Below are 15738 nucleotides of genomic sequence, written 5' to 3'. Positions count from 1 at the left end.
TGAATGTCACTTTGAGGACTTAGGGTCAGGTGGCAGTTGTCCTCAAAGCCCCCCTCCCCCCCACCAGCAGTTGAACCCCATTGTGAAGGGGCAAACAGAAACTGTTGACCTGCACGTTTTCGGCAAGGAACTTTGCCAGCGCTTGTAGCATTGAACCTGCTGCCTAGGGTTCAACAGCCTCCTCACTGCCGAAGCTTTGCTAATCGTTAACGTGCAAGCACAGTCCTGTCCGGGGAGAGACGGCTGCTGCTGCTGCGTCTCAATGTATGCCTCTCGGCTCCAGCACATTCAGCAACACCTAAGGCACGTAGAGGTAAGTGGGGCCCCCAAGCACCCCTCAGACACCGCCCACGAGGAGGACAAGGCCTCTGCTGCTTTTGAGAGTTTTCAGTGCCTTCATTCCGTGACTTGTTCAGGCTGTCCCCCTCGAACATGCGGCTACAAGTCCCGAGCATGGTAACACTGTTGCCTGAAAACCGGTCTCGCTTCTGTGGCACAGGGCCACTTGGCAGCTGTGTTGCAATCGTTAACTAATTTGTGCAAGGGAGTCGCAGTTCGGTAGTTAATTGTAAATGTACCACACACACAATTCTGTGAATATTTCTACAATAGGTAGGTCCTGGAATTCGTATTTTTTTTGTCGGCGTGTTAAACTCTTCATTTTCTGCACGTAAGAAATTCGAGCTTTCCCACACAATTCAACCCGACGGTCAAGTAAGTAAAACATGATTTTCAGGAAAGCGTGCCTTCCCTTCCGTCCTCTTAAAAGTGCAGCAGATGAGGCTTTGCCTAACGGAAAAGGTTTTTCTTGGGTGTTGTTAGTGAAAGGTAGCCTGTGTCCTGAAATCTGTTGCTTCCAAACTTCGGTTAAACATTTACCCTGCACCCTGACTTATGAACAGATTAAAAAGAGTTATCCGGGGCTAGACAAGCATGGAGCTAGAAGAAACGTAATGCCTGACTGCAGAGTCTGCTCCAGGCCATTAGGATGGAAATATGCTGGACAGCCACTCTAACAATGCTTGCAGTATTCTGCCAAACTGGCAACCACCCTAAAACTTCGTCTTCCCAGAATTGTATTCAATTTTTTACAAACCCAGTAGAACTCATAAAAAAAATAAACCATCTTCTTTCTTGCTCATAAAAAGGCCTCTGAGAGTTGCTGGTGCTGTTTTCCAATTATAAATCACAGATCGTGTGTTTTAGGTCTCTTCATGTGCACATATTATATATTAGAGGGTGACTCCCAGAGGAACAACTTGCACTTGGACCTTAACTTATCCTTAAGGCCTCTTCCAACCAAGCCTCGGATAACAGTTCTAATTTCGGATCAGACACAGGCCATTTTTCTAGTCTCATAACTTGAGGTAATTGACGTGCACCTGAATATTAAGAATCAAAGAAGTGATGTCACTTTTCGCAATCTTACTACTACATATAAATAATGCTTTGGGTACGGTGTGAAATCCTAATATATACGGATTCTATGCCTTATGAAACAATTAAAATGTGTCTGATTGTACAGTAAATTATATAACCAATACAACTTCTAAAATAAAATGTGCTGTTTGCAGAATTTTTTTTATTTAACTCGAGGGTGGGGAAAACCTGAATTGCAGTACGTCTGACCACTGCATGGTTCCCCAATTACTTGAAAGATAAGCTCTGCAGCTTTAAGTAGCCTTAATTTATCATACTTCATTATCACACTTTTTTTAAAAAGAAAGTATGATACTATTAATCTTCAATATATTTATCAGATGCTCACAATATTGGCCAGTCAAGCATGTTATTTGACTGCAAGCTCTAGTCTTAGAATCTTAAAAAAAAAAGTTGGTTGTCAAAAAATGCTGAAGCCCATCAGCTACCACAGGAGTGTTTTAGCGAGAATGAAGGCACCACAACCATATAGCACACCCCCGCTCCGCCCCCTCACTCTCTCTGCCCACCCTCAACGCCTCACCCTCACTCACCCTCACCCTCACCCTCACTCACCCTCACTCTCACTCTCACACACCCTCACTCTCACCCTCACTCTCACTCACCCTCAACACCTCACCCTCAACGCCTCACCCTCAACGCTTCACCCTCAACGCCTCACCCTCAACGCCTCACCCTCACTCACCCTCACCCTCACTCACCCTCACTCACCCTCACCCTCACTCACCCTCACTCACCCTCACCCTCACTCACCCTCACTCTCACTCACCCTCACTCACCCTCACTCTCACTCACCCTCAACACCTCACCCTCAACACCTCACCCTCAACGCCTCACCCTCACTCACCCTCACCCTCACTCTCACTCACCCTCACCCTCACTCACCCTCACTCACCCTCACCCACCCTCACCCACCCTCACCCACCCTCACTCACCCTCACTCTCACTCTCACTCTCACTCTCACTCACCCTCACTCTCCCTCACCCTCACTCTCACTCACCCTCAACCCCTCACTCACCCTCACTCTCACTCATCCTCACTCACCCTCAACCCCTCACCCTCACTCACCCTCACTCACCCTCAACCCCTCACCCTCACTCACCCTCACTCACCCTCACCTTCACTCACCCTCAACCCCTCACCCTCAACGCCTCACCCTCAATCACCCTCAACCCCTCACCCTCACCCACCTTCACTCACCCTCACCCTCACTCACCCTCACCCTCACTCACCCTCACTCACACTCACCCTCACTCACCCTCACCCACCCTCAACCCCTCATCCTCACTCACCCTCAACCCCTCACCCTCACTCACCCTCAACCCCTCACCCTCACTCACCCCCACTCACCCTCAACCCCTCACCCTCAACCCCTCACCCTCACTCACCCTCAACCCCTCACCCTCAACCCCTCACCCTCAACCCCTCACCCTCAATCCCTCACCCTCACCCACACTCACCCTCACTCACCCTCACTCACCCTCACTCACACTCACCCACCCTCACTCACCCTCACCCTCACTCACCCTCACTCACACTCACCCTCACTCACCCTCAACCCCTCACTCACCCTCAACCCCTCACCCACCCTCAACCCCTCACCCTCACTCACCCTCAACCCCTCACCCTCAACCCCTCACTCACCCTCACTCACCCTCACCCTCAACCCCTCAGCCTCACCCTCACTCACCCTCAACCCCTCACCCTCACTCACCCTCACTCACCCTCAACCTCATGCTAAAGATTTACAAAAAAACCCATAAACAATTCTAAAAGCACTAACTCTAATGCTGCGAGACCTATTGCATTTCTAATGCTTGCTTTATCAAAGACAGCACGCACTTCGCCAAAGGCGGGCGCATTGCTCCGCCCATGGCCTATTGGTGTCAATTAGGCTCACCGGTGCCATGTGGTTTAAATTATCATGCCCAGACACGGGTGCGATCATTGAAACCACATGGCTCGCTGTTGTGCGCGCAAGCACACCACTCGCGGGCTTGTTCTTTTTTGGATCCATTTCACAGGGAAGCAACTAAATGAAAGAAGGAAAGAGAGGTGGGCTGCTCGCTTGCACCATTCGCAGGCTTGTTTCCATTTTTCTCTGTGAGGGGTGCAAGTGTTTCATTCATGAAAATGCGTGTCCCAGTGTACATTTTGTTTCCTTTTAGCAGGCACACGACCGAACATGAAGGCACCTAGGTAATGTTGATATTGAAGATTTTGAATATCAATCAAAAATGTTACAGTAATGTTACAGTAAATGGTATTTGTTGTGTATCTGAAGGCTTTTTTGTTATCAGTGTTTTGTACACACACCTCAAAACAACACACAGCAGGGGCACGTTAGAACTGGGTGAGGCAGGGTGTTCGGCGCAGTGTGGTGCAACAGGGAGCCACATTCCTGAAATGCCTCGTGCCCACAGGTACTGTGTCAGGAGAACCGTAACCGCACAATGCAGAGGACACACGATCCGCATGTTTGTGGAATGAGGGAACAGAGCAGCTCCAGGGTGGCTACCTCACCGCCATGTCAGGCGCTGCAGCTAAGCTTGTTCTGCGACATCCAGAAACGAAGCGCCGGCCCCTCATGTCGCCCTACCCGTGCGCGTGATGCTTTGGGGTCACCAGGACGGGACTGGAGCCTTGTTCAATGAAATAATGAAGAAAGTGCAAACTTCAAACAATGTCGGAAATAGCGTCCTAAAAATAGCCCGGACCGAGCTGCAAGTCGTGAGCAGCTGTTGAAGTTCACAGGCCGGGTGGAAAGATGTGCAGAGCTCTGCTTGTTACGCAGCCTTGAGGCCGTGAGACAAGGACCCAGCTCTTTGTTAACGGAGCCTTGTGGACTGGGAATAACGTAACACTAGTACTAACATAAATAACCATTATCGAAGCGGGCCTTAAACATATGTATGTTTGTTTATGCTTATGCTGGCACTGCTTAGGTGCCCATGACAGAGGGTGGTGGAGTTACATGGGAGCTATCGGCCCGGTTGCAAGGAAGGGAAATTGACCCTCCCTTCGTATGCTAGTTGAGGAGTGAAACAGTCATAACTGGGGTTCATTGGGCCTCAAATTCTCCTGAGTTCTGGTGCCACTGCACCTGCTGCACTATCGATAACTACCCCTTGACAGATGGAAGAATCGTTAATAACCACGGAGGGGTCAGGGGCCCTTGCGCTGTGTGATGCAGTGGAGTGTGGCCGGGGCGTTGAAGGGCAAGGGGGCCCACCTTTAAAAACAGGCACAGAGATTCGAATAGAGTTAAAAGGGAGGTCTTTAAATGTTGTGTAGCAGAGGTGTGTTTTGTTGGAAAGCATGATTTAGGTGCGTTTGTTTTGCCTGGTTTTTTAGTTACCCGTTTTGTTTTCCCTTACACGTCAACACGAGACCACTTTTTGTAACAGAAAACAAGCATTTGCAATGCAATAGGTCTCGCATTTATGCAGTTTGAGCTATTGGCATTGTAAATAACGCCTTTTATTTATGTTTTGGTTCTTAAAACATAATTAAAAGCCATTGTCATTTACTATGCCAACAGCTTAAACTTATTTATTTGTTTGCACTTTTACATAGCACAAACTTTACACAAAGGTATCAGAGCTCTTTAAATCAGCACCAATTACAGTGAGCCACAAGCCTAGCATTAAAGAGGGCAGACATGCATTGCGGGGGTGGGGGGGTGCCAGCGTTTGTAAAGTATGTGCTAAACCATTGTGCGTGTTTGCTGAATTGCATAAAACTGCGCAGCCTAAAAGTGGAATGCCTGGGTGGGCTTGTGCTTAGTTCCGTGGTTCTACAGTGCACCACTTGCAGTGCACGGGTGTAGCAGGTAAATCCTGACCATGGAGGATTGACAAGGTTCTCAGGAATTTATTTATAAAGGGCTGCGTGCATGGTTGTAAAAATGCTCCCATATATTAACAAGCATTTACAGTGCAACAGGGCTTGCATTTGCAAAAGTTTAAGCTATTAGCAATGTAAATGACAATGCCTTTTATTTATCAGTTAAAAAAACAACACATAAATAAAAGGCAGTGCCATTTAGCTCAAACTTTCGCAAATGCGAGACCTATTGCACTGTAAATGCTTGTTTTAAGCTTGATTTGTAAGTGGAGCAATAAGCAGAAGATATCTTCGTTATCCCTGTCCCTTCTCCACACCCTCGCTCGTCTTTTTAAGCAGAAATTAAACCTATGCTGCTGTTTAGCATTCGTGCGTTCTGAGGAGCTGCATCCTCTCCGCATGTCAGAACATTTTTTTTTTATCAAATCATGGATAGTTTAAGGGTGTGTATTTTCCGTGATACACGTTTTGCTTGTTTACTGACAAATACTTTTATTGTTTTTAAAGTATTTGTCAGTAAACAATCAAAACATGTGTTTTCCCTATTAGAACGGACATGTAAAACCACTCCTCACTTTTTTGTAAACCAGTACTGCAAAAGACGTGTGGTTTTACATGTCTTTCTAATTCGACTTGGAAGCCCCGTCTTGAAACCCCTGATAGTTTTTTTTCTAAGCACAACAGTGTTGGTGCACATTACAGCAGCAGGGGGCGGGTCTTTATCAACACCTCAAAGGTCACCAGCAGCACAGCAGACTCGCGATGAAGGAAAAGATTCAGTGGAATTCAAAGGGGAGGGGTTAGACCTGTCATCCCTGCATTACCAAGGGGCAGTCCAGCAGCCCACATATTTTTGAATGTTTCATATAATGCGTACTCGATTTGGAGGTATTGGAGCACTTTACCATAGTACCAGTTTCATGCATTTTTAGGAACGCGAGAATATATCAGACATCTAAAACACATAGTTTGTGACAAGTTTGTACTTTATTAAAATCAAATTCCTATTCGCGGCTGGCAGTGACAGTAATTCCTGCTGAAGGATAAGAGATGCATATTTTCATTGGTGGAAGCTGCCCAGCTGTTCCTTGATTGCACCGGTAGCATGCGGATGCTCAAGGGTTAACCTGGTTTTCCGTCTTGTTGTAATGCATTCTTCTGACACAAAGTGGGTCTTGGAAGCTCGGCTGCTGGAGATGGGGTGAGGGTGTGAAATAGTGTATGGTGATACCATGTACAGGAAACAGAATAAAAACCCAGATCCAGGCCAACATTTCCCAATTTATGTGGAAGTATCGCAGCAAGTTTTATCGTTTGTTATTGCTACCGACTTTAATCAAATGTTTTTTTTTGTAGTTGAGTACATCATCTAATCAAGTATAAAAATAAGCATTTTATTTGCGCTTGAAACACGGTAAACTGGTGAGCTTGCTTAACTGTACATGTTGCACCCGAATGGGTGGTCGTAAACTAGAAATGCCTTCTGCTTTACTGTCCTTATCGGAGAGAGACACCAGAGTTTGAGACATAGACTTTGATCTGTTAAGAATCAGAACTTGACACTCTCCAGTCATACGCAATAGGGCCTTGATTTCCCGCGCTTTAGCCGCGGTCCTAGGTTTCCCTAGGTCCGACATGGGCTGTGTCTGTCAAGGGCTGCGCAGGCGTTGGATGTGGCAGTGGCTTGACCGAGGGCGCAGATGCAGAATTCAAAACATAAATATAATTTGTACAGAATATTCAGCCAAGAATGACCTTGTATGACTATATAAACATACATGACCGTGGCTATAAGCCCACGTATGCAGGGAAAGGGTCAGGGCGTGCTAAAAAAAAACAAAATAAGTTGTTCCAAGTCCTTTCATCATTCGTCTGTCTTGGGTATTCTCCTATGTTGAGGTGAATATGCCTTCCATTGGTAAAACATAATTAATATGTAGTATACGGGATGGATTTGCCATTAAGGCCTCTAGGGCATCTTCAACGCTAAATACAACACTGAATGCATTGCCTAGGATACTGCAATTTATGTTAATACTGAAGTGGGTATTGAGGTTATTTCCCCTGAAAGTCAATTTGCTGTCAGTGTGGAACTCTTTTTCGCAGCTGATACAACAGATTTGATAAATATGCTGAGTTTATATGAGAACCGAGCTGTTCTTAATCAGGGACGGATATAAAGACAAGCATTGGCATAGCAAATAGGTCTCACCGTTGGTACCTTATAAGTATTTAGTTATGCAGTACAATATCCTTGATGCAACAACATCAACTGTTTCATGGCTTAACACTTATAAGGTCCCAAAGGCGAGACCTATTGGCTAAGCCAATGCTTGTTTTATTTATTTATTTATTTTAAGGTTTTATATAGCGCGAACCCGACCTGTGAGAGTATCAGAGCGCTTTACATGATTAAGGGAGTGATATACAAAGGGCATAGGAAGGGAGGATATCAAAGGGAAAGAAAGGTAATGTACATTATGTAGGAAAAACAGGGAGTCCCAAGTTCCGGATAGACATGGATAAAAACAGGTAGAGTTAATATACAAGAAAGTAGGTGGTCTCAGCTCCCGGGTGTGAAGCCCAGAGGGCCGGGAGGTATCATCAGCAGTACAAGGACGCAGAGGAGATTGTAATGCGGTCGTTAGGCAAGGAATTTGACCATAAGAAAAATGTTGGTCTCCTTTTTGAAGCGTGCAAAAGATGACAGTCTTCTGATGGTAGGCGGTAGAGACTTCCATATTCTTGGAGCGGCCTCAGAGAAGGCTCGATTGTAGCTTTTCTTTTTCCGGAAACAAGCTGGTTGGAGCAGGAGGCCTCTGGCAGACGAGGAGTTTCTGGCTCCTCCAGATAACACGAGTTTCTGGGCAAGGAAGGCAAGGGAGTTAGAGTATAGAGCATTGTAAGTAATGCAGGCCATCTTAAGTTGGATTCTGGCCTCGAGAGGGAGCCAATTCAGGGCTTTCAGATGGGGAGAGATGTGGTTGAATTTCCTTGAACCGGTTAAGAGTCTTGCGGCGGCGTTGAGGCAGGCTTTCAGTGGGGCCAGAGAGTTTTTAGGCAGACCTGCAAGAGTAGAGCAACCATATTCAAGTCTAGAGACGACTAGTGCCTGGGTTGCCATTTTTAGGTTGGGAGGGTCGAGGAAGGTTTCAAGTTTCTTAGGTAATTCAGGTGAAATCTGGCAGCTTTAGCCATCGAATTGATGTGGCCACGCATGTTCAAGCTGCCGTCTAGAGTTATTCCCAGGGATTTTGCAGAGTCCACAATGGTAGGAGAGCAGTTTAGCGCTGTGATGGCCTTGATCCATTCTTGGATGTCTGGATTGGTTTTGGGTGGGGAGATGAGAAGAAACTCAGTTTTTGTTTGCGTTAAGTTTGAGCTGGTTAGAGGTGAGCCAGTGGACAGTCTGTTTCAAGGCCTCATTCAGGGAGAGAATGTCCTTAGTAGAAGAGATTTTTATGTAAATTTGTGTGTCGTCAGCATACATGTGGTAGGCGATATTGGCGGTGCATAGCACCTCTGCGAGAGGTTCCAGGTAAAGATTGAAAATAGTAGGGCACAGAGTTGAGCCTTGAGGGACTTCCACCGGGATCGGGGAGGGGGCGGATAGGTTTCCGTTAATTAGGATTCTCTGTGAGCGATCTTGGAGGAAGGACCTAAACCATTCAAGAACGTTGCCATCCAAACCCATCCTGAGTTTGAGGCGTTCAAGGAGTGTTTTGTGGTTGACCGTATTGAAGGCCGAGGATAGATCTAGGAGGATAAGGAGACATTTACTGCCTTGGTCCAGGGCTTGAAGAGCATCATCCACAATATGGAAGAGGGTGGTTTTGGTGCTGTGTCCAGGTCTGAATCCGGATTGGTAGACATCCAGTAAGTGGAAGTTAGTGACGTGAAGGCTCAGATGCTGTTGCACACATTTTTCAAGAACTTTGGCTAGGAGTGGGATGTTTGAAATAGGTCTATAGTTTTCAAGGGAGGAGGGATCCAGTGTAGTTTTTTTTTAAATGGGGCGACTTGGCCAGCTTTGAGAGAGTCCGGTATCGATCCCTGCAGTGAAGAATGTCTGTGTGGTCAGTGATCTGAATTTGCTTACATATTGTTATGTCCAAAGATCACGAACAATAGGAGTAAACTTATAATTTAAGTTTATTCTTGAATCACAAGTATAGCACTAGATCAGTCAGAGTGTTCTTCCATCAAGCTTCAGTCTTCAACTGAAGATCAGAAGCTCAACATTCTATGATCACCTAGCAACCCAAGCACTTGGATAAGGCAGTCTAATGGAGAACACACTACATACAAAATAAATATGAAAACATAGGATATAACACATATCTTATTATATGTATTCCTTCATCTCCACATTACATTTTGCTTGGCTGATTGGCGGTAACAGTTTTCTGGTTCTTCTACTTGGATTGATATATATAACTTCTATAGAGCAATGCTAACTGTGCAGCAGCAAAACACAGTACAAGAGGAATACTAAACAGAATGGGATGCAGCCTAACCGGGGCAGGCGATGGTACTTGAGAGACGAGGATAGGAGGAGGGGGACAGGCTAGAGAAGCTGAGAACAATACATGGGCATCTCCTGAAATAAGTATGCATGGGCTGCATTAGCTGAGAGGGAGGGAGAGAGGAACCTCCACATATTGGTGGATTTTCAGTAGGCTTGGGCGGTAAATTCTGTTCCGCTCGCGAAATTTGGGTAATTTCGTGTTCCGCTGAGAACGCGGAATTGCAAAAAAATTCCGCGATCCACATCTTCGCAGAATATTTTGCTTGTTTGCGCTTTCAAAATTCGTGTATGCAAATTATTACCCCACCCCCCGTACCATGCAACCAGCGTTCCATTTTGCTGAGCTTTGCGTAGCACGATTACGCAAATTCCGCCCACCCCTGATTTTCAGCTGTTTTGGGAAGTGGTGAAGGGATGAAGTCTTCAGGATCTGGGCCAGGATGAGGTGCCTGTACTTGCCTTAACTAGAGTCCTGATATTTCTGTCAGTGATAGATATGCAGAATGATACACAGAGAGCCTACTAATGGGTTTGAAGTGCTGGCCAGTTTCTTATGTTCAAGTTAGAGTCCTGGACGCAGTGGACTGCCTGTTGTAGAGAGGAGTAGATGAACTACGTCAAGAAAGGCAGTATGCAGTCAGGCCAGTCAAACAGATTTTTAAAAAAGTATGTGTTGCAGCTTGTGATATGTTTCACACCCGGTACAGATTATTTGTTGTGAGTTCCGCCTAATTCAGTGGGAAACCACTCACACTAGGTAAAGGAAGACATTTTGTGATCTTGTGCGCCGTGGCACAAAGGCAGTGCACTTAGTGTCGTACATGGTTTTTTGCTTTTGGGAAGTTCTTTAGCCGCATCGAGAATGCACCCTGATTGACTTAGAGAAACGGATACTGAATGTCTTGCATGATCAAAACTGTTTCACTGCCTATCAATCTGAATCAAATTTAAATCTATTGAAATGTAAAGTGTAAAATCTCTCTCGTATTTCTGTGAAGGTTTTCTGATCAGTCGCTAGAAAACAATTGGTTCTTCCCTTTTTTTCTGAAAACTGTAAACAGCAAAGCCAGCATCCCAAATCTTTTGGCAACGCCCAGCTTCTACCAGAAGTAGCCGGCACCTATTTGGACCCGGCAGGTATCATCGCTGATGTGACAGACTGTCAAGTACATGAAGCGCCTTCGATGATCCAGAATGTTTATCTTTGCTCCAAACGAGTGATTTCCACAATCGAAAAGAGTGGTTTGAGTGGACAAAACCAACAGGAATGTGCTCAATGTGGCCATGACTTTGGCTCTCTGACTGAAACTACATTGGCACTCAATCATGTCTGCACCACACATGTTTATTGCAGAGAAAGTGTTCATTTCCAAAGTGTATCCTGCTCGTGCCTCCATGTAAAACAATCACAAAATGAAATTCAGACCGTCCAACAGTCTAGGTGCCAAGATGTAAAAGTTGTTCAGAGTGACCATCTCACCTCCCAGACTGAACGCGGCTCAACCTGGCAGAAGCCGAGCTCGGAGCCGATGAGCTGTGATAATGAACACGACCAGGTCAGAAACATACATTCCTCTACCCTCTTGGAGACCAATATGCTTTCTAAAATTACTTCCATCGAGAGCATGTCTCATCAAAAGCTCCACGGTGTATCTTCTACAGCTCACATCTCCGAGCAGCAGGCTCAGCTGGATGCTCAAAGGCGCTTCCCAGGGTCAGCTGCAGCCGCTTCAGAGGTGGAGCAGACCTACAGCTGGGCAGATCTTTACAGCAGAGTTTCCCATTTCTGCAAGGATACTGGTAATCAGCTGCTGAGCAGGGCAAAGGGCATTACACAGTCAAAGCAGCTGGCCAGTGTCTTTGACAGAAGTGGCAAATATGTGCAATCCTTACCTTTAATTAGGCACTTCTCCTTTCACAGAACTTCACCACTGGACGTGCCTTCAAGTTTGAATCAGAAGCCAGCAGAGTCCATCCTAGTTGACAAGGCCAAAGTTTACGTTTGCAGGAGTCCACGGGATATGTTTCTACTTACAGATGAAATGATGCAGTACTTCTTTTTACAAACCTCTTTAGAGCTGGAGCTCCAGGATCCATGTAAAATGCCATTGTCATGTGGGAAGGGATTGGAAAATGGCACTGTGTTAAGGCAGCCATTTGTGCAGTTCCCAGCTGCGTTCCTTCAGCTTCAGGAGTACCCTCTGCAGAGGTTGTTGGAGGCTGTCGCGAGGGACATTCCAGAGGTACACGACAGGCGGAACGAGTTAATGGGGGCATACTGGCTTGCTGTGGCCAGTTGCAGACAGCCTCTTCCCCAGCCCGCCTGTCTGCTGCTGTTTAAGTCAGTGATTTACGTCATTGTAGCGCCATCTTGCCCAGAAGGCAGGCCACTGGCAGTGCTTCACGCTGTGCACCGGGGGCTGGTGAACGAGGTTCAGGTTCGGTTCGGTGGACAAGGATTGCGGATCCTTGGCGCTACTGAAGATTCTTTGCTGACTCTGCTAACTTTTAACCAGTATTTTACTCAGAGATTGTGCCATGATGTAATTAACTCTTTCCTTACCTTGTTGGATAGTACAGCTTCCTTAAGTCACCCACTGCTGGCGGAGGATTTGATGCAACTTTCCCTTGACTGGAGGGCCGAAGTTGACGACTTCATGATTAACAATACAGTACGGCTCACGTGTGAATTTAGACACACTTTAACCGATTTGGTTTATTGGATGCATGGGAACATGACTCGTAATAGGGCGCCTTTGGGGGAGGTTCAAATATTGATGTACATGACAGTAAGGAGCGATGAACCTGGGCAGATGGCTTATAGATCTCTAGTGCTGATGACCAATCATGTCGCCCTCATGCAGGAGGACTATGTTTTCTATCCTGCTCCAAGATCCTTCAGCATCTTTCCTCCATGTCGGCAATTTGGCCAAATCAATTTGTATTGTCTAAGTGAGCTGATCGCTCTTGTTATTAAAGACCAAGAACGCTTCACCAAACTCGATCTAATATTTTCGAAAAAGAACAGGGAAGAATCTGGAGCGCGTGGTGTTCTTTCTCCACCTCATCCAACAGACCATAAACATGTGACGTATTTGCAATCATATCGTGAACATACAAGTAACCGTGAAGTAGATGTCTGGAAACTGACACTGAGTTCAACTGGAGAAGCCATTGCACTAATTCAGCACCTAAACAAAAGCATCATGAAATAATGCCAAAGAAAACCAGAACATATCAGCATATCGTGTTAAGCTTCCTGCTGTTTATTATTTAAAAATATTTCGAAATGTTTAATTTTCTTAAATTAAAAAAAAAAAGTTCACACAATCTTTTATTTGTTTTACATATAGAGAAAAGACGGTTCGGATTCTATAGTCAAACTGTACCATGACAGACACGCATCTCTTTATGTTTATTTGTTCCTGTTCCATCAGTACAAATTAGATGTTTATGAATTTATCTGTCCAGCATTTCGTGGGGATTTGAAAAGAAATATTGTATTTAAACTCGTTTGAAATTTGCAAATGAATGTAAATGTTTTTAATGCTGACGTACACAAAATGTCACAAATAATAACTAACAATTGTGACTGATGGAGCACAGCATTTGATGAACTCTTCCTGATGAAGCTCAACATATGGCGAGTCACATGCGGAGCATTCTCTTCTGTTTCACTGTATTTATTTATTCAGCCTGAACCTTGATGTAAATAGGGGTTCTGTTGGATTGCTTGAGCTGACGCTATGCTTTTCGTAACATTTACTTTCACATGTCTTATTAAATGAGTTTTACCCATGCAATTTCACTTCCTTAAGGGTAGGAAGAAATGCTTTGGAGCTATTTTGGAACAGAAAATTATATTGAAATATGGGCCAGAGTTGAGGCATGGACGTCATTGGTGATTTTAATAGTTAAACTATGAGCAGAATCATTTTTTTCTCTTGCACATTGTTAGCTTGTTAGTTTTCAAGGGTAGTGGTGCACCTACAAGCCTTTTATCAGTCCCTCCACAAACTCATGTCTACGTATATTTTCATTTTTAGTTTTGGAATAATAGTTTCTTTCCATCTATCCATTGAAACTATTGCATTGGTATTACAGGAAGACTGGAGCCTAGGGCAGGGATTGCCAAACCGCCTCATGCATCATGCTGCAGTGATCATGGGTGTGCACCTAGCTCACTGAGCAGGCTTTATGCAGAGCGATGTTGAACAAAAAATTAAAAGCTTGCACTTTTCGATCACTACCAGTCTTCCTGTCTTGCACAATACACGTTCATGAACATGGTTTGTTATTGTGGTTTGTGTAAAAGGTGTCGGATTTTAAGGTGCAAGGACCTAAGACCGTAGCCACCAGTGCCACCTTTTCACACCGCCTACCTCTGCCAGCTTCTCACTGTGCCTACCTGTGCCAGCTTCTCACACAGCTTTTCACACTGCCTACCTGTGCTAACTTCTCACACTGCCTACTACTGTTACCTCTTCAAGCAGTCGGGTCTCACATTAGCCAACAGAGCTTGTGGACCAGAAGTATGGCGCAAGACTCGGGTTACCAGCAGTTTAAGGGTGTCATCTAGTGTGGAGAAATAATGACTGAGTGCCCTTGTGCTAACTTGTTTAACCCTCATGTAGCTTAAACAAGCAGATACGTGCCTGACCCATTCAGTGAACCAGACGCTTGATTTGGTGTTCACAACCCTACATGAATAAGGGACAATGTCATATCTCATCACTTATGTGGTTGGACTACAGCTATTAGTTTAGACATCCTAACATCATCCACTGGGCTTGAAGTCTGAAACAGCCATTTTAGATTTTACTATCTCATATCGATAAAATATAACCTTGCACTTGACATTAGCTTTATAATCGGTTTGTCCTGAACGTTTCTTGTCAGAGCCTTGTATGTCTGAGATGTGATTTCATGTGATTAAAATGGCCTTTAGTTTTGTTGCACATGTGTGCATGAAGCAGATAGTAGCTTCCTGTAAGCCTGCAACTTAATTAATGTTTGACCTAGCTTTCCTTACGATGGACATTCATTGTAGGGCAAATGGAGGGTGATATATAATGCTGCTATTTATAAATATCACAGTGATAAAGGTGATAATTAATTAAAAATGCGACCTTTGTACTACTTTGTGATTGTATTGTGGATTCCCCCACAATACACTTTGTGCCAAATTTGTTTAATTTTCTTTTTGATCCAGAGGCTCTTTTCTGCTTGATCAGTCTCATATTGGTATTTCTGGTGCACAGTTATTCTGCCTGCTTATTTGCCTCTCCTGTTATTGAGCTCCTACCGTTTCTCAATCTGCTGAGCAGTTCTATCTACTCACACTTCCCACCTGTAGCACCTTTTCACACTTGCCCACCTTTGTCTGCTTCTTATTCTATCCATTATTGCCAGTTCATCACAAGGGCGTAAAGTGTTAACTGTTCAAACTAAGAACAAATGGAAGCCGCACACATGTCCCCCACATAATTTCTCAAACTATGAGCTCATCACTGTCCCAATCGCTTCTGGTGAGCACCTTAATAGAATAAGAATTAACCACATGAATACACTATAACCTCTTCACGCACCCTTCCTATTTTGAGAACATGGAAGGAGAATAAGTGATCTGGTCTTAAACACTGCTCAGATAGTGATCCTAAAGGTATACCCTAGGAACAGGCGAAAAGACTAGACATGTTTATGTACTTCAAGAAGAGTCAAATGTAGGTTGTGAAAACCATACCATTCATGAAACAAGTGTATAGGGTTGTAAGTTTCTCCTCAGATAAGCTCCTTCACCTCCTTGGACGTTGTCTACTGGAATGAATTGGAATCGGAAGAGATGAACAAAGAGTATAGTATCAACTAGGTAGTCGGCGGTCGCCTAAACAGAGGATCCAGAAGGAGAAGCATGCAGTTGCAT

At 44.9% G+C, this 15738-nt stretch overlaps 1 protein-coding gene across 3 annotated transcripts in view; it reads left to right on the top strand.

Moving 5' to 3' along the window:
- KIF16B (kinesin family member 16B) overlaps nt 1-15738 on the top strand; it is a 1618961-nt gene that overhangs the window by 1198634 nt on the left and 404589 nt on the right. Inside the window, exon 23 of one of the 3 annotated variants that reach the window (XM_086927729.1) lies at nt 10877-13612. The exons of the other annotated variants lie outside the window; for them this stretch is intronic. Coding sequence (XP_086783855.1) covers nt 10877-13030 — 2154 coding nt within the window. The 3' untranslated portion in view covers nt 13031-13612. Of the gene's footprint in view, nt 1-10876; nt 13613-15738 lie in introns of those variants that run through there. 3 annotated transcript variants of the gene reach the window in all.

This window comes from Lissotriton vulgaris, chromosome 6 (genome assembly GCF_964263255.1).
Source record: "Lissotriton vulgaris chromosome 6, aLisVul1.2, whole genome shotgun sequence".
Lineage (NCBI taxonomy): Eukaryota > Metazoa > Chordata > Amphibia > Caudata > Salamandridae > Lissotriton > Lissotriton vulgaris.
Note: the sequence above shows the minus strand (reverse complement) of the source record. Positions and strands in the feature narration are given on the sequence as shown.